The sequence below is a fragment of the Carcharhinus amblyrhynchos genome, chromosome 9 (assembly GCF_965287045.1).
Source record: "Carcharhinus amblyrhynchos chromosome 9, sCarAmb.v2.hapA, whole genome shotgun sequence".
Taxonomy (NCBI): Eukaryota; Metazoa; Chordata; class Chondrichthyes; order Carcharhiniformes; family Carcharhinidae; genus Carcharhinus; species Carcharhinus amblyrhynchos.
In genome coordinates, this window is record NC_137332.1 from 28,868,250 (window position 1) to 28,896,206 (window position 27,957).

Here is a 27,957-nt window from a genome sequence, read left to right on the forward strand (position 1 = left end):
TGTGCTTCCTACGTTACTACAGCTTTCAAGCGCATTTCAAAAGTATTTCATTGTCTGTAAAGCCCATTGTGAAGTCCTAAGGATGTGAAAGGTGCTTTTTAAATTCAAGTATTATTTCTTCAGTGTGCAACAATGACTGCACTGGCATTAACAAAAGGAAGCATCCCAGAGTGCTTCAGAGACAGCAGCCAGAATTTTACCGCACTTCCCACCACAAGAATTGGAGCAGGCGAGGGGCAGAACCTGGAAAGTTCTGTTGATCTCAGGTGGGATCGAGCGAGGCTGTAAAATCTCGCCTATAGTCTGACAGACACAAGATCTTGGCCAATGTATATCCCTCAATCCATATCACGCACAAAATAAATCACAAGATTAGCTGGTCATTAAACCATTGTTTGTCTTGGGAGCTTGCTGCAAACAAATTGACGGTTGTATTTCCATTACAATTGCACCAATTCATTGGCTTTGCAACATCCTGCAATTGTGAGAGGTGCCATATAAATGCAAGTCTTTTTGTCCCCTTTTTATTTGATGTTTGGTTACAGTAGTGATAATGTCCTGTATAGCAGTGAGATGCTGGAATCTCATCCATGTATGGTAATCCTTTCAATTTCATTACGAAGGAAAGTTATCTATGCTTCCTTTTGCACCAGTCAAAGAACGTGGTGTGCGTGACAAAACCTGCCTTGTACTGACTTCAAAGCAAGAATCTTATCATAACCTAGGTACAGGGAAGCTAAAAAGAGTAAAAGACCGGAACAAATTTTCATACAAGCGCACATAACCTTGGCTGCTCACTGCAATCATGCAGTCAAATATGCAAGACTTGAGTGGGTGCTGTTTATGTGGAATAAAGAAAAGGAAACAAAAGGTTTACTTGTTCCCACTTTAAAGGTGGTAGACATTCCCTGTAAACATTGAATCAGGGGAGGCCCCTGTAACTCGATACCTAACAGATGATAATGGCAGCAAGGTTCAGAGAGAATGCTTGCTTGCTGCTAACCTCATCTTCTCCACGTCTGGGCTAGAGGGAAACTGGAGGAATTTACATTTAAATAGCTCGCAGCAGAAGATAAAAGCACCACAATATAAACAAACCCCTTGCTCCAGCATTTTCTTGCAAAAGGGCAACACCTTTCTGCTCTCCCCTTTTGAAGTTAACCCTTAAAGTAAATACTCGGAGGGTTATTTTTCTGATTCTATCAATGAATTAGTGTTTTAGCTGTTTCAAACACTCAAAACCTTGAAATGATAAAACCTTCCTCTTCTTTTGCCACAAACTTATCCACTGCATGATGCAATGAATTAAAGCAGTCCTGTGACAAACCTGTAGTAATCCAATCCTTGGCATCAGCAATGGAATAATCCATTGAAAGCAAAGCGACTAGCATGTTTCTGTCGAATTACTCTGCCACCCGCATTTGTGAGAAAAATATGAATTTGCGTCTTGACTCACATATCTGTTATAACATGCTATCTACAGATAACCATGAAGGAACATTGTCCTTGGGCCCCATACGCTTTTTCAACTTACTTTCCAAATGATTACATGCAGGGATAGTGGAACAAGGGCTACATGGTTTGGCAAACACCATATCAGCCAGCCAAGGCAAGATGTTCGTCTAACCTAATATAATTTTAAGAAAAGTAACTCACCACTTTCTCCACCAATTTTACTCTTATGCACCAGTATGCAATCCTTTGTGTTTTGAGATGATTAGTTTTTCAACTTAAATAAACTGTAGCTTTAATTCTTGTAGAAAAAACTATTAGCACTTTTTCTCCATTTTCTCTATTTTTGTATTTTGAATTCTTGACACAGTGGCACAGTGGTTAACACTGCTGTCAAACAGTGCCAGGAACCTGGGCTGGATTCCCAGCTTGGGTCACAGTATGGAGTCTGCATGTTCTCCCCATGTCTGCATGGGTTTCCTCCGGGTGCTCTGGTATCTTCCCACAGTCTGAAAGACCTGCTGGTTAGGTATATTGGCCATGCTAAATTCTCCCTCAGTGTAGCTGAACAGGTGCCGGAGTGTGGCGGCTAGAGGATTTTCACACTAACTTCATTGCAGTGTTAATGTAAGCTTGTTTGTGACATAACAAAATAAACTTTAAACATTTTATGGAAATTGTGGTTAAATGTAATAAATTAGCATTGTCATTTCACTCATCCTCCTTATATGTACATGGGCAAAAAGGTACTTAACCTTAGTGATGCTAAGCATTGTAGATGGACTTCTTGCCAGCTAGTCCCAAGCCATTGAGAACTCTTCTGTGCAAGTCTAAGATCTCCATTTGCTCTTGCTTACCTGTAGGTATTTGTTCTGGCCATGATGACAGTGGAGCTCTTTGGAATAATGGGACTCATGGGCATCAAACTGAGTGCAATTCCTGTAGTGATCCTGATCGCATCTGTTGGAATTGGAGTGGAATTCACTGTCCATGTAGCTCTGGTAAGTAGATCAGTAAAGTCTTGTAAATGTCTACCAACAAACTACAGCCCATACCAAGGCAATGACTTTTGCCTGTACCCAAATATTCATCAGAAGTTTAGTCTCTCTTTCTTTCTCCCCCATTTCTTCCTACTTCTGCATTTCTCCTATTCGAGAACCTTGTGCATTAATGACTCCCTTTTGCTTGATTATCGGTGGCCAAACCTTCTGCTATCAAGGCCATAAACTCCTGGAGCTTCTCCCCTGAATCCCTTCGCATCTTCACTTCCCTCTCCTCCTTAAAACCTATCTTACTGGCAAAACAATCATCCCTCCTGATATATTCAAAGTAAAGTTTTGCCTGGTTTTACTTCTGTGAAGCTCCTCGGAAAAATGTTCTACCTTTTAAGCACTAATTAAACAGGAGTTGGTGGTGCTGATGAATATTTAGAATGGAATAATTTAATGTAGAATAACTGTGGGTGCTCCTACAACAGGTGAATGGCGGCAGTTTTAGAAGGCAGCAAACCACCCCCACCCCCCGCCAATCTTCTCAAGAGTAATTCACATAGGGGAATAAATGCTGATCTAGTCAGTGAAGCCCACATCCCGTGAACGAATGATAAAAAATAGACTTAATATAGATACAACAATCTCAACATAAAATGTTTTCCTTTCTGCAGGAGAGAAACAACCATTTGGAGTATTTAGCAGATTCATTTAAGTCAATGAGAAAACCTGTCTTTTTTTAACCGATGGTACCTTATTTTTTCTTTAACGGGTTGTGTGTGTTGCTGACAAGGCCAGCATTCATTTCCTATCCCTAATTGCTCTTGAGTCCATTGCAGAGCACAGTAAAGAGTCAACTACATTGCTGAGAGTCTATAGAATCCCATAGCCATAGAACCTGTAACTCCGTACCTTTCCCATGGCTAATCCCCCTAATTTACACATCTTAGGACACTAAGGGGCAATTTAGCATGGCTAATCCACTTAACCTGCACATCTTTAGACTGTGGGAGGAAGCCGGAGCACCCGGAGGAGACCCACACAGACACAGGGAGAACGTGCAGACTCCGCACAGTCACCCATGGCTGGACTTGAACCCGGGTTCGTGGTGCTGTGAAGCTGCAATGCTAACCACTGTGCCACCATGCTGCCCATTATCTAGAGTTACAACTAGGCCAAACCAGGCAAGGACAGCAAATTTCCTTCCCTTAAGAGCATGAGTAACTGAGGTGGCTAGTTTCATGATTACCAATATGGACAGTAGTTTTATATTCCAGATTTATTGATTGAATTTGCTGCAATTTGAACCCAAGCTGTGGGTTACTAGTCCAGTAACATTACCACTACGCCATCATCTCCCCCAATGTATTTAAGTGCATTTCTTCATGTTTGTACAATGTGGCTATTGATAGAAATATGTATTATTTATTACACTGTAGGGTTTCCTGACTGCCATTGGGAATAGGAATTTACGTTCAGCCGTGGCTTTGGAACACATGTTTACACCAGTAATAGACGGGGCAATCTCCACACTACTCGGGGTCCTGATGTTGGCTGGTTCTGAGTTTGACTTCATCGTTCGGTACGTTTTGTACAGGGTCCCAGCAGGGACAAACTTTTCTGTCAGGTTATCCACCACAAATAAGTCAGATGGAAGAACTACTTTGCAATTCCATTTTGATTGTGTTTCCCCCGGACCTTATATCGCTAAATACTGTTCCTCAAACAAGAAAGTACGCAAGTAGAGGCAAATTTGACCAACTCACCAAGCGAGAGGGTGTGCAACTGTGGCAACTTTACACCAACTTACCTGGTGGAAAGCCAAGAGCATGTCGCATTCACACACGCCTCAACTGGAATTCTCCGCCTGTTCACATCCCGCCGTCACTGCCAGCAGGAATGGAGAATTTGACGCTTAGCCAAATATCCATTGACTGCAGCTGAACCAGAGCATCGCATCTGAGGGCAATGTTGGAGAATCCGGTTCCTCATTGACTTTAATGGAGTGTAAAATTGGGAAGAATGTAAAACCAGTGACACCCCAAATCCCATCAATTTCCTGACTGGTGGATTAGGTTAAAATAGCTCAGTCTGCCTTTTATCAAGCTCCTATCAATATAGCTTTAAACTGTCCATTAGAAACTTATGAGTTATGTTGGTATTCTCGTTGAGGTTAGGATTTAATGACCCCCCCACCCTCCCCACCCCTCCAGGCAGCGAGTGTGGAATCAGAGCAGTCCATTTGATCAGGCAGGGAGATGGGGACCCCACTGTCTTCCCACCTCCGTTTGATTAAGTCTGCACAAAATAGGCTCCTTTCAGTCTCTCACACCAACTGATGAATTTCAGTGTGGACGCTGAACATCCAGTAGATTGGAGGTAAATCTCTTACTGATTTACAAGTATAATAGGATGAGGAGAAATCGCCATTCGCAGGTACAACTCCTTTCATGTGTAGATTGACTGGTTCAGCAAAAAGATGCAATGCCGAATCCTCAAAGTGATACAGGTTCAAACAAGTAGAACACCTCAAAAGTAATACAGCACTGCATTTTAACACAGCAGTGATCGTTTCAAGGCTAAATATTCCTTGACAGTCAACATTAATAAGCCGTATTCTTTTAATCGTGCCAAAGATCTAACAAATGTCGGCACTCGTGTTGCTGAAGTGCTGAAACTGCCCCTAGTGTCTATAGCGGATTTGATGTCCATATGTGATAGTGATTTAAGTCTTTTCATCACTCCCTGTAAGGGTGATACTCAGCTGTCATTCCTGTTCATTTGATTGATGTAACCTATGACACTGAGTAGATATCCAGTCCGTAAGTGCTCCCAGAGCAGAAGTTAGACTGGAACGCGCTGTCTTCCGGAGAGGGCTGGGATTAATGCTCGGAATCTCAAATTCATCGCTTTGAGTGGGATGGAACTGGTGAGGTTTTGAACGTTGTAGAAACTTTAAAAGGCTAACCATGAAATAAATTTGAAGCTTTTTTTTTCTCCCTTTTGTGTATGTGTCCCATCTTCTTAGAACCGTGCACCCAGGTAGAGATGATAGTACAAGTTGACAGCCGTTTAGCAGATCAGCCTCATGGCTCCAAGAGACCAAATTCCTTGGGACACTGCGATAATTCTTGCAGAACCCACTAGGAAATGATGGACACCCAGAGATTCTGCCTTCGTTTTTAAGGAGTGGAACCTCCAACATCCACTCAGGGACAGACATTATTGAGGACAGACAGGGGAGACTCCCTTCACTGGAAAGTTTTGTTCCATTGGCCCAGTATATATGGTCAGTACACAGGAAAGTGAGCGATCTGAAACCAGATGAAATTTGTCACTCTTGAAATCCAGTCCCAAGCTTTAACATCATCCGGCTGTCACAGATATCTACTTTAAAGGTTGAAACTATTCCATTTGCCTTGCCAAAGAGAGATATCAATTAAGATTTTTGGATAGCAAAAGTAAAATGAATATAATTTGATTGTCATCTCTTCCTGCATCCATTTTTTAACATTATGGCGTGAGTCAGTCATAGCATGTCTAGTGAAAGGAAGATTTGGAATTGTACACCGCCTTTCATAACCTCAGGATATTCCAAACCTCCACAGCCATTGAAGTGCTTTTCAAATGTCATAATGTAGAAAACAAGCCATCAGTTTGCAGACGGCAATCGCCCGCGAACAGCGATGAGATAACCTGTGTCACCTGAGGAAGAACTCCCCTGGTCCTCCCAAGAAACAGTGCCTCAGGATCTTTAACATAAGAGGACAGTCAGTGCATAGGACAAAGTCTGTGAAGGGGGACATGCACGTCTACCACCTGACTTGTCAGCAAGAGCGCTACCACCGCACCCTGACTAACAACACACCTCAGATCCATGAAATACAACAATAGTAGAACATGAGAACTGCAAGATTCTGCAGTATAAGGAAGCCTGTTGTTCAGTTAAAAACACATTTTATTCATAAACATAGATTAGTTATTTGCATTACAAGTTTAAGTTTATTAATTTGTGTCACAAATGGGCTTACATTCACATTGCAATGAAGTTACTGTGAAAATCCTCTACTCGTCACACTCTGGTGCTTGTTCGGGTACACTGACAGAGAATTTAGCATGGCCAATGCACCTAACCAGCGCATCTTTCGGGTTGTGGGAGGACCCGGAGGAAACCCATGGGGAGAACACGCAGACTCCACACAGACAGTGACCCAAGCCGGGATTCGAACCCGAGTCCCTGGCGCGGTGAGGCAGCAGTGCTAACCACTGTGCCACCCTTGTGCAAGTAAATCAGTTGGGTGATGGCAAAATAAATGTTAAAACCAAATAAGATCCTGTGCCTGTTTTGTGGAAGGGAAGAACGAGGTTTAAATTCCTCACTAGGCTCATATGACAGAATGAAAACCAGAATGTGATTGAACACACAAGATTGGCATTGGTAGAGAAGTTGTGGGGAGTGGGGGAAGGGAGCAGAGTGGTTGCTTGGATATCTCGCGTTGATCTGCAAGGACTCTTATATAGGTGGCAGAGGTGGGGAGGATCTTAAAAGTGAAAAGTTCATAAAAAAAATAGGAGGGGGAGAAATATCTTGCACCACATTTCACTCAGAAATGATGAGAAACAGGAAATCTATTTTGGAAGTCCAAACTGTCATGTTTCGTTTAAACATTGAACTAAATGAGCCACAAGGTAGACTTTCAGTCAGGGAGGTCTTGTTTAGAGAGCCAGTCAGATAGCGTGGGTTAGTGTAAAGAGGTTGTTGTAAATATTTCTCTTTTGGTGCATGCACCATAAACAGCTGAACAAACTCTGCATTTTTCGGCAAGCTTTCCTCAGAATGGAAAAGATTACAGAAAGCATAAACAAGGAGACTCTGACATGCTGCCGACATGGAGGTCCTGCACAACAGCCCAACCGATTGATTTTCAGACTGTTGGCTTAAGTAAAATAAATAGAAGATGGCTGCTTGTCTGATTGCAGTAACAGGAGGGCCCCCCTCTTGTTGTTACAAAGGGCAAAAGAGGGTAGCAGTCGAGGCTACAGTTTTTCCCTTAGTGTGAGGGGGGTGGGGGGGGGGGGGGCATTACCAGCCAACTTGGTCGCTTGCCACAGTCACGCACCAAAGTCAGATGTTGTTAACCCCACAGCCCCCAGAAAGTGGCAACACACTGGATTGAACACCTTTTCAGTGGTCACTATGGGTGTTGCGGCTAACTAAACAAACTGAGCCTTCGGGTCCTTGGGAGAGATTTGCACCTTGTGACTCCCCATATTGAGCCAACATCGTTGGGGAGGGGTGCACAGGGGTATGAGAACAGGCCGAGGCAAAGCATTTACTTCCCTCTGTTATTAGTGTTGGCAGGAGACAATCACTGAAGCGACAATCATTACAAAACAAACAGCAATGTGGAAAATTCAATCAAAGTGAATGTTCTGGCAGTAAGTGGAGGAGGCAGTAAAATGAGAGGGAGTTGTGCTTGGATCGTAAAATAGAGTGTCTGAATTTGGCTGTTCAACAATATCACCAAGAATCCTCTGCTAAATGATTTATCAGCAGTTTTAGAAGCCAGGACCACAACTTCTGTTTCACAGGGCGAAAAGGCGATTGGTACACAGAAGTGACACGTGGGTTCACTCTGCTATGACCAATGCTTTTCCTGAAATTAACTGTAGAAATGTGTCAACCCTTGTTAGCAAGATTAGACTTGATGCCCTAATGGTTTCAGAAGGGTATTATCTGCTGTTACCACTAGCCTTTACCCACAAGCTTCCTCACGCGATGCCTGGGCCCCTTTAGCAAGTGGTAATATGAGTTTTCAATAGCAACCCCTCCCTCTGCTCCCCCCCAACCCCAAACAAATGTAAACATAACCAAGCCACAGTGAAAACTCATAAGCCAAAAAAAAATTGTTTTCAATGAGGCGGGGAGACAGATCCTGAGGCTCCATCAGAGTTGCGTGCCATTCCTGTGAATTCCAAGCAATGCATATTGTTGCTTATCTTACTGCTCTGTTAAATAAACACTTGGCCTTCCTCAGCACACATGGGGCTCAAAGGCTTTAAAGCAGAAAGGACTAGTAGAAAGGTTACTGCTGTTGTGCAGCTGTGCTCGAGTTTCGAGTTTGAAGCAATTCTGTGCTTCAGAAAGGTTCGGCTACTGTGCATTTTAAAAATGACCAAACACAGAAAATAAGAGAGTATTCTGGGTAGATCAATATTCAATCAAACAACAAAAATGGAGGATGTAAAATCCATCATTGGCTTCATCTGTCTTTCGCCTGAGGTATTGAACCGAGGCCCTGGCCGCAGGCCGCACTTCACAGATAGATTGAAGAGATACTTTTCGAAGAAAAGCAAGAATGCTCTCTTGACCAATACTTATCCCTCAATCAGCACGCAGACAAATTATTTAATCAGTAATTCATAAATGTATCTGGGAGCTCATGAACTCAAATTAGATTCTGTGTTTCACTACATTACAACGGATAATCTGAGGCTTTTTTAAAGGTGTTGTATGATTACAAGTTAGTTCTTTATTTAAAAAAAACATTCAATCTTGGTCTTGGAAAGTGAGGTGGAGAGGTTCAGGGATGGAATTGCAGAGTTTGGGGCCTGCCACAAATGGGCCAGTTATAAGCAGGGATGCTTAAGTGACCAGAATTGGAGGAACACTGATATCTCGGAGAGTTGTAAGGCTGTAGAGGACTAGGGACCAGGAAGGGTGGGAAGCCAATGAGGTATTTGGGTGCAGATTTTAAAAATCAAGGAATCATTCAACTAAGAACCAAGGTATGTCAGCGAGCAACAAGGTGATGAATGAACAGAACTTGTTTTGGCTGTGGACTGCAAACTTCCAAATGACTTCAGGTTTACAGAGGGTCTTTATCGGGGCGATGGGGGGTGGTGGTTGGCCAGGCGTCTATTGGAATAAGTAGTCTCGAGTTAATGGTTGAAGGTTTCAGTAGCAGATGGGTAGAGGCAAACGTGAAGCTGTATGCTGATACAGAACTGGAAACAGGTTGTCTTTAGTTGATGGCTTGAATGCATGGTCGAAAAATCATCTCTGAATCAAATGTGATGCCAAGCTCCTTCTTGCATCATTTGAAAGGGTCTAAAATGAGGTTCCCTCTAAAGGAATAGCAGTAAATCTTGAGTTCTATGTCTGAGGAGGGAGATATTATGACAAGGAAGATACTGAAGTTTTCTAGAATATAGAACTGAGTCTCTCTCCTCTCTCTCTCTCTCACACACGCATGTACTCACACAGTGCAGGAAGTACCAAGACTGTAATGATAGATGAGCCTGCCACTGGGAATAGAGCTAAGCCTTCTGCTGAGGAATTTCACTTGAAATCGAGCCAAATGTCTTAATCCTTCTAAGTACAGTGAGGAGTTTCTGTTGGAGGCCCTTTGCCTTGTAATTAATGAATGCCTCCAGACTAACAGGCCTGAAACGGGAAATTGGCCATAATTATTCACAACCTTTACCAATTTACTTACACAGCAGGAGATGTAGCTCACAGCTGACCTGAGGATATGCCACCTAGTTTCACAATGTACAGAAAAAAGATACGCAATTGCAGAACATTTGAAGGAAACGGGGCGGGGGGGGTGAATATTTGTGGTGAATTATTGGGGGAGGGGGGGAGTTAGAGGTGGTAACAGCCTCATGTAATTATGATCATATTTTCGTATCCAAGGTGTTGGTCTCCAATTCAGTTGGAGTGGATGGAGTTGAGCAGTTTCATTTCTCTCCTATTTTCCCATGAACCACCCAAGGCATGGCGGTGTTTAATCACCAAGCAGATTTGCACAAGAGGTTTAGCTGTGTCCCTGCTTCCCCTTTCCCACCAAGCTAACCCCATTCTATTCGCCGCAGTAGCTTTGAACTTCCATCTCTTTCAGTTTCCCTTAAGGGTGGCACAGTGGTTAGCACTTCTGCCTTGCAGCGCCAGGAGCCCGGGATCGATTCCTGGCTTGGGTCACTGTCTGTGCAGAGCCTGCACATTTTCCTGAGTCTGCATGGGTTTCCTCTGGGTGCTCTGGTTTCTTCCCACAGTCCGAAAGACGTGCTGGTTAGATGCATTGGCCATGCTAAATTCTCCCTCAGTGTATCCGAACAGGTGCCAGAGTGTGGCGACTAGGGGATTCTCACAGTAATTTCATTGTAGTGTTAAAGTAGTAAAATTGAAGTAAAATAAGAGTGTTCTAACAATATAAATTCTTCTTTTCCATTTGCAGGTATTTCTTTGCTGTTTTGACCATATTAACAGTGTTGGGTATTCTTAATGGATTGGTCTTACTTCCTGTTTTACTCTCAGTCATTGGACCGCCAGCTGAGGTAAGCTTAACAAAGTATTGTTTTATTGAACCTTCTTAGATCTGTTGGCAGAATTAACACCCATGAACACAAGGGTGTAAACAGGAGTAGGGAAATTTACATTCTCCTGCCAGCAGGTTTGCAGGCAGCAAGGGGATGCTAATGAATGTCATCCCACCAGGCTTCCACCTGGTGAGGCTTAGGCCTGTCGGTCCACCTTTGGCCTAGTTGAGGCAATCAAGTGGCCAATTAATGACCACTTAACCCCAGTTCTTGATCAGCTTCAACTTCCAAGTGGGAGTAGTTTAGAGGTGTGGAGGAGAAACTTGGAAAATGACGATACTCGAGTCTCTGATTGGAATTGGGGTGGGGAAACTGGAATGCCTCCATCAACAGCACAGTATCAACATCAGCCCTGTCCCTCAGCAATTTCTAGCCCCTGCAGGATGCTCCCTCCTCGCGAGCCCCCCTCTTCCCACCCCCTTGGGCCTCACCTTTCTTCTCTACCCTGAGCCTTACTTCCCTGGTCCTGAATTCCTAGAGCTTAGACTATGGACACTGCTTGTCGTCCAACTCTTGTTCACTACAGCTCTGGCATTGCTGGGACTAGAAAATTATCAGCCAGTCAGAGCCATAGTCAATCAGATTTTAGTCTCGCCAATCAGATTGCCTGGTAACTCTCAGAACTTCCTCCCAAGTGAAGAGTGGAAGTCCCATCTTCTGTCACTTACCATTTGTTGGAGCATTAAATCTCTGCGGGATGGCTGCATTCAGCATCGAATCTTCAGATGGCAGGAAACTAAACCCCATCATAGAACAAAGAACAGTACAGCACAGGAACAAGCCCTTCGACCCCCAAGCCTGCACTGATCACGTTAATCTATCTAGACCATCCTAAAACTTCTGGTCCATAATTCCTAGCATCATTTATTGGGCAAGAGTTTTGCTGCAGCAAGTACTATCTTGAATTAGATTTTAACCTGACTTGTTAAAATCCATTGACTGATTTACCCACTGACATCCTACCCAGATCCCACCATTTCTGATGTTCACCAGAGCTCCCAACAACAGCAGGAACTATGTTTAAGCATGTGAGTCAGAGTGTGATGATGACATTAAGCCTTGACTACAAATTTAAACTTCAGTCTGAGCAGAGAGGTTGCTACGACTTTCCTGCAAGGTGAAAACCTGTCATGATGGGATTGGCAGCGTAGGGGCCCTTCAGGAAAGGTTTTCTTTCTGGGGACAAAGAGGTGCAGGAATGCTCTTCCACACAAGGTTTCAAAAGGATGGCACAGTGGTTAGCACTGCTGCCTCACAGTGTCAAGCAATCCAGTTTTAATTCCCAGACTTGGGTTACTCTCTGTGTGGCGCCTGCACATTCTCCTCATGCCTGCATGGGTTTCCTACAGGTGCTCCGGTTTCCTCCTACAGTCTGAAAGACGTGCTGGTTAGTTGTACTGGCTAAATTCTCCTTTAGTGTATCCGAATGGATGCCGGGACGTGGCGACTAGGAGATTTTCACAGTAACTTCATTGTAGTGTTAATGTAAGCCTATTTGTGACACTAATAAATAAACTTAAAAGGAAAACTTTGACTGCTCAGATCCTGGATACCACTCTGTGCTCCCAGAATCCCTGCCCCCACATTCACCTGCGTGCCAGAAAGGGAGAGGGTTGGGGGATGGGGGGATGCTTGGCTGCCTGATTTTTCAACAGTGACATATATGGGCAAGACTTTTAATATCAAAACTGCAAAGTCTGGATTAACTTTTTGACAGTCGATATTTGTCTTTCTCTCCAGTAAGGGTGCTCGTGCAGCTTTCAGCACTGCACTATAGTAACTCCTCACTCTGCTGTGGTAGCAGGAGGAGCAAAGGTAGAAGATGTGTGTTTGGATCTGACTAGTGTTCCAAACTAAACATGCAAGGCTCATTTATTGCGGGGGCTTAGCTGTTTCCATCTGCTCTGCATCGGCTCCAGACTTAACCTAATCAGCAATAGCAGGTTTCATTTGGCTGGGTGCATAGAGTTAAATGCAGGAAGCTTGTTTTCCTAATGATTGAAGCGCACACTCCCTGGATTAGGTTATGTGGCCTGAAAAGCTATCTCTCAATTAGGAATTGCTCGAGCCCTCTTTTAGACAATTTGCTGTCCCCTCAGACGTAACACTGTCTGATATAACCCACAGCTCTCCTATAATAGACACCAACCCTGGCATCATGTACATTCTTTTTGCCTTCTCCTTAGGTAAAGTTTTGAAGTTTAAGTTTATTAGTGTCATAAGTAGCCTTACATTAACACTGCAATGATGTTACTGTGAACATCCCCGAGTTGCCACACTCTGGCACCTGTTTAGATACAACTGAGGGAGAATTAAGCATGGCCAATGCACCTAACCAGCACGTCTCTCCGACCACAGGAGGAAACCGGAGCACCCGGAGGGAACCCACACAGGCACAGGGAGAACATACAAACTCCACACAGTCCCCCAAGCCAGAGATCGAACTTGGGTCCCTGCCACTGTGAGGCAGCAGTGCTAACCTCTGTTCTACCGTGCTGCCCTACCATGTACAACCGTGCACAATATGACATTCTCTATCATGCCCTCACATCTAATATAGCCTTTGCTCCTCACTGTAGCAGTCTTTTGGATTGCCCACATCCTGATTTAGCATGGATAGTTTTTGGATTACCTTTGTAATCTTCATTAACAGCCACAGAATATTCTGCTTGAATAATACACCCAGTACAACGTTCTGATAAACCACATGTTCTAATGTAAGCAACAGCTTTCTGTACAATGCCATTAGGAATAGTTCACAGCATTCACTAAATTATTTTTGTAATACTCTTGATACATACAAGACTATGGTACAGTGTGCATATATTAATTTCTCACTGATCAAGAGACTTTAAACAAAATATTTGCTTCTTTGCTCACTGTAAGTGAAAACTGCAATATGGCACTCCCCATAGTTTGATATATACTCAAACCAATTTGTCAACTGTAAAAACAAACTCGGATAAAACATTCTGACAATTGCACACAATTTGAGCCTTTTGCAATGTTCTCGATTAGCTCCCCTGCTACCTTTAACTCCCAGCAGCACCTTAACCCATGCTACTGCCACTATTCAAAGTACTGCCTGACTATCTCCCTAACAGCAAATGCAACTTGTTTTTAGAAGTAAGTTTGCATCTGATTAACAAGACTTAGCCTCTTTTGCATCGAAGACTGAGTTTTGTGTAACAAGAGCTTCACCCGGCAAAGGTAATTAATATAATTGGAAGCAGGCCCTTTTTAATACGGGTTACAAATTCATGTTTGTTGCAAATCTGCTCCATAGACGCAGCAGCTGAGTAACCCTAGACTGGAATTTTAGTCTTGGGGTTCAGCAGACTCTCCCAGTTGTGACCTTACCTGAACCCCATAATTAGATTAAAACCTTGTACCCATTCCTGGGTAAGCATTATTTTGTATGCAAACCATGTGAAACCTTTGTGGACCCATTGTTGACATTTATACTCTAATCATTTCAGAGTATCTATTATTCTGCGAGTAATGTAATGCCACAGTGATTATTTTGAATGTGCAATCACTGTTTGTTTGACTTTGTCACTGGGTAGAGGGCTCTCCTTCCTTGAGCAAATTGCGAACAAGGCTGTGATCTGAGCAACACAACTGCATGAAAAGCAGGAACAAAATGCTAGAGTTCTGATTCAATGTACCTCTGCATTGGTGAGGTATAGGTGCAGCCCCCAATACTGCTTATTTCTCAGTCTCAACAATGGTTACTGTGGAATCTTGTGCCCAAAGCACTCTCATACTGCTCCATCAGTAGGAGCCTTGGGAGCAGACTGCCCACACATTTTTTTGGCTGCAATTGGTTTGTGATGATAGTGCTGAACCTCCTCAAATTTATTCTACTTGCAACCGTAAGGCAAAAGAGTGAGGCAATGGTTAGCATACTGCCTCACAGCGCCAGGGACCCAGGTTCGATTCCCAGCTTGGTCATTGTCTGTACAGAGTCTGCACGTTCTCTGCGTGTGTTTCCTCCGGGTGTCCCGGTTTCCTCTCACACTCCAAAAGACGTGCTGGTTAGTTGTGTTGGCCATGCAAATTTCTCCGAACAGGGCCAGAGTGTGAAATTTTCACGATTATTTCATTGCAGTGTTAGTGTAGGTTGCTTGTGACACTAATAAATAAACTTTAAGTTCAGCTGAAACCCAATACGCATACATTAATGGAGGTTCCACCTGCAGTAAGTATCTCATCACATCCCTATAAGCACCATCCCACTAAACGACCTCTCAGGAGTCTGAGAACATCAGAGACAAAAGTAGTAGACATGTATCTGAAAATAAGGATTATTAGCGATCAGACATGGAAGATAATCAGGGGTCCAGGAATATCTGTGCCACTAATCTCTCTCAGAGCTGTGAAGAATGCTTGTTTTTGTTCATCACTTTTATTTGCCCCTTTCTCTCTAGGTTACTCCTGCAGATAGAGGCAGTCGATTGCCAACCCCTTCGCCTGAGCCCATTCCGCCACCAATGAACCATCATGGCTTCTATGTCCGTTCGTTTCCACGTCAGCAGAGTACGTTTTCTGAATCCTCTGATTCAGAATATTATTCAGAGACCACAGTGTCTGGGGTCAGCGAGGAGGACCTGCCGCACTTTGATCAGAGTGCATACATCATCCCACCAACCCACTCGCAGATACTGGTGGAGTCCGGAAACAACCCCAACTTTCCACGAGTCACAGTAAGTCCCTTTCTTTACCACTCAAAGCATCTTCAGTTTCCCACTGGCAATTTGCTAAGAGTCAGAAAATGGAAGGCTTTGGAAATGGGCTGCACTGGTGAATCTTACAACTGACTAATCATATCGGCCACAATCTTTTGTCAAAAAGCCACAAATAGTATTTAGTTGCTTTTGCACAAGGAGATAGGAAGAGTAAGATGCTTTTACCCTCCTGGTTATACACTTGAAAGGCATGATATAAATGATCTTGATATATTCTTATGTCCCATGTCTATTGGTCTATATCTGCTGTCAAACCTATAAGATCCTGAGGGGGCTTGACAGAGTAGATAGTGAGAGGTTTTCACTAATGCGAGAGTCTCAAACAAGGGGCCATAGCCACAAGATAAAGGGCCGATCGTTTAAAACCTAGGGGCATAGAAATCTCTTCTCGCAGAGGGTGGTGGATCTCTGGAATTCTCTATCCCAAAGGGTGGTGGAGGCTGGATCATTAGAAGTATTTAAAGTAGAGGTGAATGAATATTTGATAGATTGAGGAATAGGGGGCTATGGGGAAATGGCACAGAAAAGGATTCAAGGCTGGTAAGTCATGGTTGTATTGAATGGTGGCGGGACAGGCTTGAAGGGCCTGGTGGCCTACTCCTGCTTCTATTTCTTGTGTTCTTGTCCATCAGTAAATGTGCGAGTCGTGGATTCTGTGTTACTTGAGCTACTCATCAAGTGAAAGGTCCACTAATCAAATTTTTGTGGGTGGGGTAGGAAAAGTGGCTGGGGTATTTCTCCATCCTACCCTCTGACCTCCTGCTGTGTCACTGAAGACAGCTTCTGAAGCCACGTGAGCATTTCTGGTATCCAAAGGTTACTGCCTTACTCTCTTGGCCTGTTAAGTGTGAATAGAGGGTTACATTTCAAACTTATTCTTGTAAATCATGTGTATATGTGAAGATGTATATAGTATTGCATGAAATTGCCCATTGGTAATCAGCAGAGGAAAATACCACTCAAGATATGCATTGATTTTGAATAATGATTATCTAATAATAAAAATGTTAGTCTATAATTTCTTCCTGCTGTGGAAAGTGCTTCACTGCACCACCCTCCTGTAACAAGTCTTCAGAGTAGAAGCCCCTTTGCCAAAATCCCTTTATTTATCACTCCAACAGCAGTACACAGAGTGCTATCAGTGAGCAGTCTACCTTCAGAAGTGCCAGAGGAACTGAGACTCCCTGACTGGCCATCAATTTGACTCCTTAATCAGGGAGTTCATATTCCAATGGGCTGATTGAAGTTATTACACCTCCTTCAGCAGGAGAAAGTACAACTGGATAGCCAACACAGATCCCAGCACCCTACTAACTGATAAGATTTTGGGGGCCTGTATAGCTTTTAGACTGTTTGTGATGCTGGGTTGAAAGCTCACCACCACTTTCTCAAGAGCAATTGGGTGTAGGCAATAAATCCTGATCTTGCCAGCGATGTCCATGCCCCATAAATGATTTAAGAAAAACTGATGCAGTTATTTTTAAAATGTTAAAAAACTATGTGTGAATAAACATTTGCAGACAATATTGTTTTTCAATGTTCCCCAACAGGTCGTGAAGCCATACAAAGAGCTTAAGGATTCGTCGTACAGGAAGAATCACATAAATTCAAAAGGGCAACCTCAGCCGACTGTGGATTCTGTTAGTTCTCAACTAGCCTGGCAAGAGCCTAAAGACTTACAACAGGCAGCAGGAGAAGGGCGGCAACAGGCCTGTAACAATGGACAGCACAACAGGGGTGCTGCTCAACCCATCCAGCCTGTCAGTTCCTCTAGGAGTCAACACAGGTCTCGGAACAACAGGACTCACCATCCTAGGACTACACTTCCAGCATATTCTACCAGTTTGTCCGGACCAAGTAACCCTTTCACCACAGTGACTGCCACAGCATCAGTGACACTAGCTGTGCACCCGAGTGTAGCACAGACATTTAAAGGGTACACACACGAAGGGTTTGAGGACAGTGAGTCAGACTGCTTCGAGGAACCGCACATACCCTCCTCGTGTGTGAATCACGAAAAAACAACAGACTCCAAAGTGGAGATTTTCGAACTCCAGGATGTTGAATGTGATGTAAAAAGCAGGGAAGCCCCAAGAAGGCATTAGGTGAGTTTTTCTACTTTTACTGGAAAAGCACTCAAATAAAAATACAGGGGAAGGCTCATCATTTCTTATTTTTACCATAAATACAATGTTGAACATAGAATCAAAGAATGGCTATAGTGCAGAAGGAGGCCATTTGGCCCATTGAGTCTGCACCGTCCACAATCCCAGCCAGGACCTATCTGCATAACCCCATTCATTTACCCTGCTAGTCCCCCTGACACTAAGGGACAATTTAGCATGGCCAATGCACCTGACCTGCACATCTTTGGACTATGGGAGGAAACTGGAGCACCCTGAGGAAACCCACGCAGACATGGGGAAAATGTGCAAACTCCACACAGACAGTGACCCAAGCTGGGAATTGAACCCGAGTCCCTGACAATGTGAGGCAGCAGTGCTAACCACTGCGCCACCATGCCGCTCCCCCCACCTGCTTCTTGCTGACCATACCTTTTCTCTCCCCTAAAGTTAAATCATGATTTTAGTTTGGAAAATCAGTACAAAGTTAGAATGGCATTTTTTAAAATCATTATGTTCCCATTTCATAACAACTTCCCTGGTATTCACACCAGCGATCTATTTTCTTCCACCTTCATATTGCTTTTCCACATGCCTCAGGGAGAGGAGCTAGAGTCAAGCTATGGGAGGTTAGATACACCTTAAGACTGTGATGCAGATGTCCTTGCAGGATCTGCTTTTGATGTTAGGTTGTATGTACATCCAGGGGTGGATTTTACCGACCCGCCTGCCACGGGAATCAGAGCAGACAGGGGACGGACCATGGGAATATCTGTTGACTTCGGGCAGGATTTTCTGGCATTGGGGGTGAGTGTGGCTGGAAAATCCCACCCAACGTCTCGAATCTGGTTGAGTCTTTCTGGTTAATACGGCTCAATAACTCATTGGAGAAATCTGTTCAGTCAGTGAGCCAGCTTGCAAAAAAGAAATCATTTCTTAATGTATCTTTACTGATTCAGATTTTAACCCTGGGGGTTTTTATTCAGCTTTTGCTCTGCTCTTTTTGCTGATGGCAGCTGTCAGTGTGTTAAAAGGCATTGTGCAGCATAATCATCATGTAACAAAAGATTTCTTTGCTGAGGGGAATGAAAATAAACACAACAGAATTCTTCAACACTTTTAAAATCACCCTTTTAAAAACAGGCCTGGAATCTCCTCACTGTTGAATCCTGATGCTAGTGGAGGTTCATAAAATCCCAATAGTGCAGAAGGAGGCCATTTGGCCCATCGGATCTGCATCGACCACAATCCCACCCAGGCCCTATTCCCATAACTCCACATATTTACCCTGCTAATCCCCCTGACACTAGGGCCCAATTTAGCATGGCCAATCCACCTAACCCACATATTTTTGGACTGTGGTATGAAACCGGAGCACCTAGATGAAACCCATGCAGACACAGGGAGAACGTGTAAAATCTGCACAGATAGTAACCCAAGCCAGGAATCAAACCTGGGTCCCTGGTGCTGGGAGGCAGCAGTGCCAGCGTGCCACCCCAAATTCTGTCAAAAGCAAAGAGAAATCAAAAACAGTAATAGTTCTTCTGCTTGTCAGTGTGGGGTTAGGTTTCTTTTGTTTAAAAACTTTATTTGGACATTATAATTTTACTGATTTTTACACATGGTGAAGTTCTGATGAATATTGTTAAGAGTTAGCACTGATTGCATCATCAGATGGAACATACGTACTTGGCGTCATATAACCAATATTCTTAACATTCACTTTATAATTTGCAGGTCGCCTCACGTGAATGTGGCAACCAAAGAATGCTTACATTCCCTCCACATCCCGATGTCCACCGGCTCAAGAAACGTATAAAAACTGCCTATGTACATAAACTTCAAGACAGAGACAGGAAATTTATATTAAAATATTAAGTTGCCGTTTAAATATATTTTAATACTAAAAAAAACAGAACAAACCTATTTAATGATGTACTGTATACTTCTGTATTATATACTGTGTAAAGCACCAGGAAATTCAGAGGCAGAGTTCTAATGAATGGTAAGATGTGTAGTCTGTGTACAATGAAGAGAGTTTTGTTGGGTTCCGATAAATGATAATTGCTTGATTATTTTGCTGCTACTCTTTTAAAACGTAAAAGTTTATATAGATTAAATTCGCCCCTCTGCCCCGCCCCACCCCTTCATCAAGACTTTCTTTCTATGCAAGTACCTAGTCACCATGAGAGATGTTTCACCAGCTCCAACAAATTATTATGGTTACAGAAGCAACATGCCTTTCCCACACGCCTGTGCATAGGAATGCTTGGATTCTACAATAATGTTATTAAAAATTCACTTAACGGTAATCCTGATTTTTAACATATTCTGACCACGCTAGCTTCACGTTTATTTTTAATGACAGTGTCTCTGCCACGCCATAAAACTATTTTCCACCCTTTTCTCTCCCAACGGATGATGTCACGAGCAATCAAGCCAAGCGTGGCTGTAATAAAAATATGACCTAACCAGTGGACCAGACTATTAAGAGTGCCATAAAATTAACATCAGCCGTTGTGACGAGGATTACAGAATGCAATTTCAAATAGGTGAGCCGCTACCAATTTAGGTTGATTGTAACAAGCCTTCTGAATGTTGAATACTGGGCACGGCTCAGTGAGTAGCTGATCCCCACAGACCAGAAAGGTGCTGGTTTTAACCCTGGTCTGTGCAGTGTTACTTGGTGCTAGCCAGGGCCATGTGGGAGTGGTAGAATTCATCTCAGCACTGTTGAATCATTAAGATTTTCTTTGCCCCTTCTCACTCAGAGTGTTGATGCCCTGCTGAGGTATGGTTCTGTGGGTGCTCTTCAACACCCTCTCCATTCTTCCATGTGTGAACAATGACAGTCGAGTGTCAGCAAACTATTAGACATGGTGATCACAGCTAGGCCTTGACCCTCTCCTCATCCAGCAGTCACACATGCAGAGCTCACTGAAAAGCGATCCAAATCAGAACCCTTGAGGATTGTCTGACAGAACTGGCTTTTCCCTAGAAAAAAGGCTGAGTAATGATCGAGCCCTTTAAAATCATGTAGAGGTTCTGTAAGATAGACACAGTGAAGATATTACCATGTGTAGGGGGGAGTCCAAAGCTAGAGGTTATAAATGTGAAATGGTCACTAAATAATCCAATTCGTAAATTAGGAAACATTTCATTATCCAGAGAGGCGTGAGACTATGGAACCTATTACCACATAGACTGGTTGAGGTGAATAGAATAGGTGTATTTAAGGGAAAGCTAGATTAATACATGAGGGAGAATTGAGTATGTTGACAGGGTGAGATGAAGGAAGATGGGAGGAGGCTCAAATGAAACATAAACTCTGGTAAGGTCCAGTTAGGACAAAGGGCCTGTTTCTGTGATGTAAATTCTATATAATTCCCTCATTAACCCTAGGGAGCCAGGATGAATTATGACAGCCTCATGTTGATCATAGCTAATTTACCACAGACAGTGAATCAACACTATGGTCCCACTAGCTCATGAAGCCAGTGCCTTGATCAGCAATCAGGGCTTTAACTTTCCTCCGTAAACGTCATGCATCATCCATTTCACACACCCTCTGGACCAAGAGTCCAAGAGTTTGGACAGTGTGTGTTCCAGCGTCTCCGTGTTCATCAGCAAGAGAGTACAATACCAGCATTTCTAATCCAGTTTTCATTGGCCATAACAATTTTGTTCTATTTTTGGGCTTCTTTCTATTCAGTTAGGCTGTTTATTAATGACGCCCTCCTCAGATTGAGAATGAATGACACTTGTGCAGATTCTGTCTTGTAGAAATTAGCCACCCTTCTTTAGTCTCATTAAAACAAGTTGCATTATGTCTGCGAGATACTGCAAATTTGCATCCATGACCCATGTTACCATGTGCGTACTTAACTTGAGGCTATTCAACCCAAACAGTCTCTCTGGTTCTGTTACATCCATATACATAATATAGCACTCCTTAAAGGGGCCCTGGTCTTCTGGAATTCTGCTTCCATCCCCAGTTGCTTTTAACGTTTGACCTTCCATTTGCTTATCGAATCTATCAGTCGTTGTTTAATGCGGTAACGATTTGTCCAATTTTGCAGCCCTGCTTCTAAACTACTGCCAGTGCCACTTTGAAACCTATTGCTATGATGTGCAGGACAGTCTTCCCTCCAGACCTAGCCAACCTGAATTATCCCTCCTGTCCGAAAATAGTTAGAAAAAAACACTTCTCAAGTGAATCAAACAATGATTTGAAGTGTAGGACATTTGGAAATCAACAAGCAATCTTCCAAACTGTGATTGATTTCTTAACAAAAAACAAAAATTGAATTCCTGTTTCAACAATATTGATCCAACAATAATGATAATGTTATCAGATCTGTCTGTAGCCCACTGTTTAAACATGCATTCGGATCTATCTGTAGCCCACTGTTTAAACATGCATTAAATCTAATTAAGAGGAAGCCTAACATTCAATGGGTTATTAGGATCCTGAAGTTTAGTTTGGAACATTGTTTTATTTTCCCCATGCCGAAATCATTCATATTGCATGAACGCAATTTAAATGTCACTTGAATGTCATGCGGCCTATTGTGTTCTCATGGAAATGTGCAGCTCATATAAGCACCAAGTACTCTGTTTTCTAACCAGACTGAATATAATGGAGCCTCATAGCCAGTAAAAATGAATGAATGAAAGTGTTTTAATAGTATTTTTTGTTGTTGCCAGTGATGTTATATTTATATTTTTGTACAATATTGAAAAAGAAAATCGGTGTTTGTCACAGAGGCATTTACCTGCAAGGCTCTGGATCATAATACTGAGTCACATGGTTTGAAATCCATAGGACGTCACAATAAACTACATCAACGTACTTGATTTTGCAATTTGTATAATACCTTCATCCACTCAATCTGGCTGAATGTCACTTTGCTTAAATAAGGAGGGGGTTAAGATTTTTGGTTGTATGTCAAACCGCAGCCTTTTCAGTGACTGCAAATATTAAATTAAATTGTCATAGGGTTATACAGCACCAAACCAGGTCCTTACGCCCTCCCTGTCAATGCTGACTATCAAATACCAATCTACACTATTCCCATTTACCAGCACTTGGTCCATAGCCTACTTACCAAGCCTTGTCATTCCCGTTATTTCAAAGTATATCAATTTTCAACATTTTTGAGGATTACTTTTTGCTAACTTGTTCTTTTATCAAACTCTATTGATTTTAATCTGCTTTGAGGGTAACAAATGGAGTACCCTGTTTCTGGGTGGCTGTTCATAGACATGCCAAGAGCCACCAGCAGTTGAAGCACATCACATACAAACCCAATCTCATCCATCAGTTGCCCATCCTCCATCCCATTTGTTCTTTAAAATATCTCACCATTTTCAATCACCAAAAAGAATTGAAGTTGTCTCCCCCAATAAGGCCAACTAAGTGCTTTTTACTTTGAATGTTTCCCTGAAATAGGACACTAGAATGCAGAAGTGCAGAATATAACTGGATGTGATAATGCAGCTCAGTTTCTTAATGATTTTAATTACTATTTTAAAAAGTTAGCACAGTGTACTTAATAATTGCATTGCCCGCGATCTCCCTCTACTCCTGTGGTTTTCAAACTTTTTTCTGTGCATGATGTGGGCGGCACAGTGTTTAGCGCTGCTCCCTCACAACGCCAGGGACCTGGGTTCCATTCCCGGCTTGAGTCACTGTCTATGCAGAGTCTGCAGTTTCTCCCTGTATCTGCGTGGGTTTCCTCTGGGTGCTCCGGATGCAGAGCCGGGAATACGAAGTGATCACCATTTACAGTATCCCTGCACTGGACACTTCCACTTATAATGCTACTCCCAAGAAGATTTTTGAGAAACAATTTTGTCACATTAAAATACAGAAGCACTAAGTATTAAAGTACTGAGAACTTATGATAAATTGAAACTTCTTTGCTCTACCGTTTAAACCATAGAAGATGCAGCATAGAAAGAAAACATTGCATCATCTGGTATTAGCTCACAATGTAACGCCATTCCAACTAGCCATGTGCACAGTTAGTGATCCAGAGTTTTAAGGGTTCAGCTCTGTGATTTGTCTAATCACTGCCAGTTCAACAAATGCAGGGAACTTTACTTTTGTTTATTCTAGACTTTTTTTGTAAATGTATTTGAAGCAAAAAGGGGCTGCTTCAATTTTTTTTAAAAAGTAAGTGTACAAATGCTGTATCTAACATGTGAGGGAAGGGGTGGGGGGAGGAGGAAAAGAGATAAATATGTTTTTTATTGTAGAACCCAGTAGAGAATATGTCTTATCTCTTTTTGCAAAGTAAGAATCTTGTAAATTGTAGTTACTGTAGCAGGAAAGAAAATATACCCTCCACATGAAGAAATCTAATCTGTTCATGTGGGCTTTTTTTTTGGTTGCTGGGTATATATAATCACAGTTAAATATTGTATGCCATATAAGTTATTTATATAAAATTTTTATTTTTGTAGTTGTACAGAAGTAGCCCTCTGACTGAAGTATATTTTTAAAGAGTAAATATATATTATTATTATTATATATTGTTAATTGGGTTCATTACTAAGGTCTGGTGGCACACCTTCAAGTACACACATCTGCAGAATGAAGGTTGTGTACTGAACTGTTACTGTCTGAGTTGTCAAGTTGTTTTGTTACGGCTCTTCACATCTTTCCCATTCTTGTTAATCGAGGTGATTATTTGGACATCCAGACGCTGTGACCAATAAGCCTGCTCCTTGTGACTGTTATACTGCCATGTTTAGTCTCCAGCACAATAGGAGATTAACTAACACAATAAAAATAAGCATGAACCATTTAATCTAATGGTTATCTTGTGTATTTTATTCTGTTGTGCATCAGCTAAATAACTCTCGAATTTTGAAGCATACCCAATACCATTCATTATTATTTTATCCACCCACCTACATTTTCCAATTAATTTTCTCCACATTTTGTTCCGCCCCCCCTCCCCCATTCTGCTCTCAATCCAAGAACAGAAATCATGTTATGTCTGCAGGGGACTATTTTTGGACAGCCACTGAGTGAGGAGAAACCTGTGTAGTTGCTCTTTCATTTTTATCCTCTTAATTTTTGTGGGAAAAAAACCTTCATGTTCACCCAGGTATGAACATGCAAAAGGGATCTCAGAAAATTCAAAATTCAGATGAAAATCCTGACCTTGAGGCCTTATTGATATCGACAGCATTACTCCTCAGTTATAAATGTCATAGTGCAGTGGCACAGTGCTTAGCACTTCTGCCTCACAGTGCCAGGGACCCAAGTTCGATTCCTGGCTTGGGTGTGGAATTTGCAAGTTCTCTCCCTATAAACATGGATTCCTTCTGGGAGCTCCTGTTTCCTCCCACAGTCCAAAAGACATGCTAGTTAGGTGCATTGGCCATGCTAAATTCTCCCTCAGCATATCTGAACAGATGCCAGAGTGTGGCTACTAGGGGATTTTCACAATAACTTCATTGCCTATTTGTGGCACAAATAAATAAACTTTAAAAAAAATCCATATCTCAGGCCTCTAGTGTAGTGCAATTTATCATATGTATTTCATTCTGAATTGACTCTGTCAGCCAAATACATGAAACAGTGTATGATATCAATTGGCAATGGGTTAAACCAAAGAGAAATTCAGGATCAGGATCGATCCAGACAGCAAATATAATAATTGGGCTGTAAACCCCTTTCTTCTGCAAGGAAATGTGGAAATTCCTATATGCATTCAATCGTCAAAGCTGGTAATTTTTTTTCCCTTCAAGACTCCATTTGTGAGGTTGGATCATGCCTTTGGGGAATACATCCACCATCTGGTTTTCAAACCCAACCAGATGTTGAGCAGTCAGTAAGATTCTACATCAGTGATGCTCTGTCTGATGGATCTTTACAGAGAGCCCTGGGACAAGTAGCTTTATAGCTGTTGAGGTACATGGCAAGAGTGACATTCTCTGCCCTGTGTGCGTAACAGTATACTTTTGAGGTGCAGTTGGAAAACATTTATTGTGCCAGGTTTGTGACCATTTGCTTTGAAACAATCTATTTGCCAAGTGCGAGTGCTATCAATGAAGAATTAATATTTACATTGTGCGTTCCACATCCTTGGGATATTCCAACACACTACATAACCTGCAAAATATTTGCATTATTTGCTGTTGTAATTTAGGAAAATGCAGCAACGAATTGGAACACAATACAAAAACAAAATACTGATGCGGGAGATCTGAAATAAAAATGCAAAAGTGCCGGAAAAATTCAGCAAGTCTGACAGCATGTGAAGGGACAAATAGAGTTAATGTTTCCAAGTCTAATATGATTTCTTCAGAACACTGTATGGTTCCACATGAAACTCTTGAGATAAATGATAAGGTAATCTGTTTTAGTGATGTTGGTTGATAGATGTTGGCTAAGAAACCAAAAAAACCTACCTAGCATTCTTTAAATGATATCACCAAATCCTTTATGGCCACCTGAGAGGGTCTCGGTTAATCTCTCATCTGAAAGACAACACCTCTGACAATAAAGCACTCCGTCAGTGTTTCCTGCTATTCCTCCATTGCTCTTAGATGGATCCACTCATTACTGCTGCCAAAATCAATAAGGCAGGTCTGCCAATATATTTTAATGCCAGATATTCTATTAAAAATAACTCATCACAAGCCAGTAGGTTGTTAAATAGGTGGCACAGGAGGACAGCATGGAAGCACAGTAGTTAGCATTGCTGCCTCACGGTACCAGGGACCCAGGTTCGATTCCCAGCTTGGGTTACTCTACATATGAAGCCTGCACTTTCTCCCTGTGGGTTTCCTCTAGGTGCTCCAGTTTCCTTCCACAGTCCGAAAGATGTGCTGGTTAGGTGCATTGGCAATGCTAAATGTTCCCTCAGTGTACCTGAACAGGCGCCAGAGTGTGGCAATTAGAGCATTTTCACAGCAACTTCTGTCAAGTATTAATGTAAGCCTACTTGTAATACTAATAAAAAGGACATTTTAAAATAATTTTTGTGGAAGAGTCAGATATAATTCTAACAATTGATCAATCTGTCCTTTCTCTGGTGTACCCCCACCATAAAATGGTCATTATTAAAGGTATAGAATAGGCCACACATAATTGTATGTCGGTAAATTTAACATAAGCTATTAAATTCTGCAGCCCCACTGAATTTCAGAACCTTAAGCTTCAATATAATGGTTTATAGCTTCATTGGAAATGCTTGATTGGATTATTGGCTCGTAGCTCACTGCCAGGCATCTATTATCCTTTGACCTTTTCACACATACCCTTTACATACCATCCAATTGTCCAGAACCGCTCCACAGCTGCAGTGGGTAATTACTTGGAAGCATTCTATTAGTTTTCGAAAGAGTACTACAGGGTTAGTTGTCATTCCTGGCATACCCACCACAGCTGACATTCAGCCTGCCTACATGGTGCTCTTACATATCAAATTCCCTTAAAAGTATTAGCGAAATATATTGAAAGCAAATTAATCTGAATAAAATTCAGCTAGTCACACTGTGAGGCTAAGTCATGCCCTTAATGACCTATAATGGTGTGGGGGAGAGAGGTGATGCTCTCTGTGTGAATGGGATTACAGACACATTCTAAATTTATTTAGATTTTGTCCACTCAGCAACAGCTTGTATTTCCATTTTCTGTCATGAAAGGTATTAGATGAGGTGCTACGTCAAAAGTTATTACAGAAGATAAAAGCTCGTGGGGAGGACGATTCTCCCAAAAATGTTCTAAGTGCTCAATTCGCAGGAAAACAGGTGTAAATCATGACTTTTTTTTCAGTAGGAGTTCAGGCTCAAATCTCCCACCCTCTGCGCAATGCAGAGGCCGCAATTGTGAATATCATTAAAATCTTGGGGGCCTATTCAAGCCAGAGGCTGACAGTTCTGGAACTCTGTGCATGCGCAGTGGCCTCGAACTGTCAGCCTGCGGTTTGCTGGCCAGCTTGATCACTGGCCAGCCCAAAGCCCTTGCAGTGCTGCCCCTCCTGATACCCACTCGGCCCACTCGTGGTCCCTCCGTCCATTCCCAGACAAGCCCCAATCCCCCTCCTGTCCCAGAGTACCTGGATCTCCAACCCACCCCCTCCCCAGCAGTGACAATACCCCTCCCCCCCCCAACAAACCCTCCCCCATAGGAGGCAGATCCCTCCGGCAGACCATCCGGCCTCCCCAGTCTGCCCCGATCGCTGGCATCCTTCCAGCCCTGATCGATCCCAATGCAAAGTGGCAGCAGGACCTCCATCCCCG

At 42.6% G+C, this 27,957-nt stretch overlaps 1 protein-coding gene across 1 annotated transcript in view; it reads left to right on the forward strand.

Annotated features, from left to right (window-relative positions):
* ptch2 (patched 2) overlaps positions 1-24,496 on the forward strand; it is a 120,650-nt gene extending 96,154 nt beyond the window's left edge. The window contains exons 19-24 of the mRNA XM_080195373.1: positions 2,316-2,453; positions 3,881-4,023; positions 10,682-10,781; positions 15,254-15,529; positions 17,122-17,676; positions 19,432-24,496. Coding sequence (XP_080051499.1) covers positions 2,316-2,453; positions 3,881-4,023; positions 10,682-10,781; positions 15,254-15,529; positions 17,122-17,676 — 1,212 coding nt within the window. The 3' untranslated portion in view covers positions 19,432-24,496. The remainder of the gene's footprint in view (positions 1-2,315; positions 2,454-3,880; positions 4,024-10,681; positions 10,782-15,253; positions 15,530-17,121; positions 17,677-19,431) is intronic.
* The last annotated feature ends 3,461 nt before the right edge of the window (positions 24,497-27,957 follow it).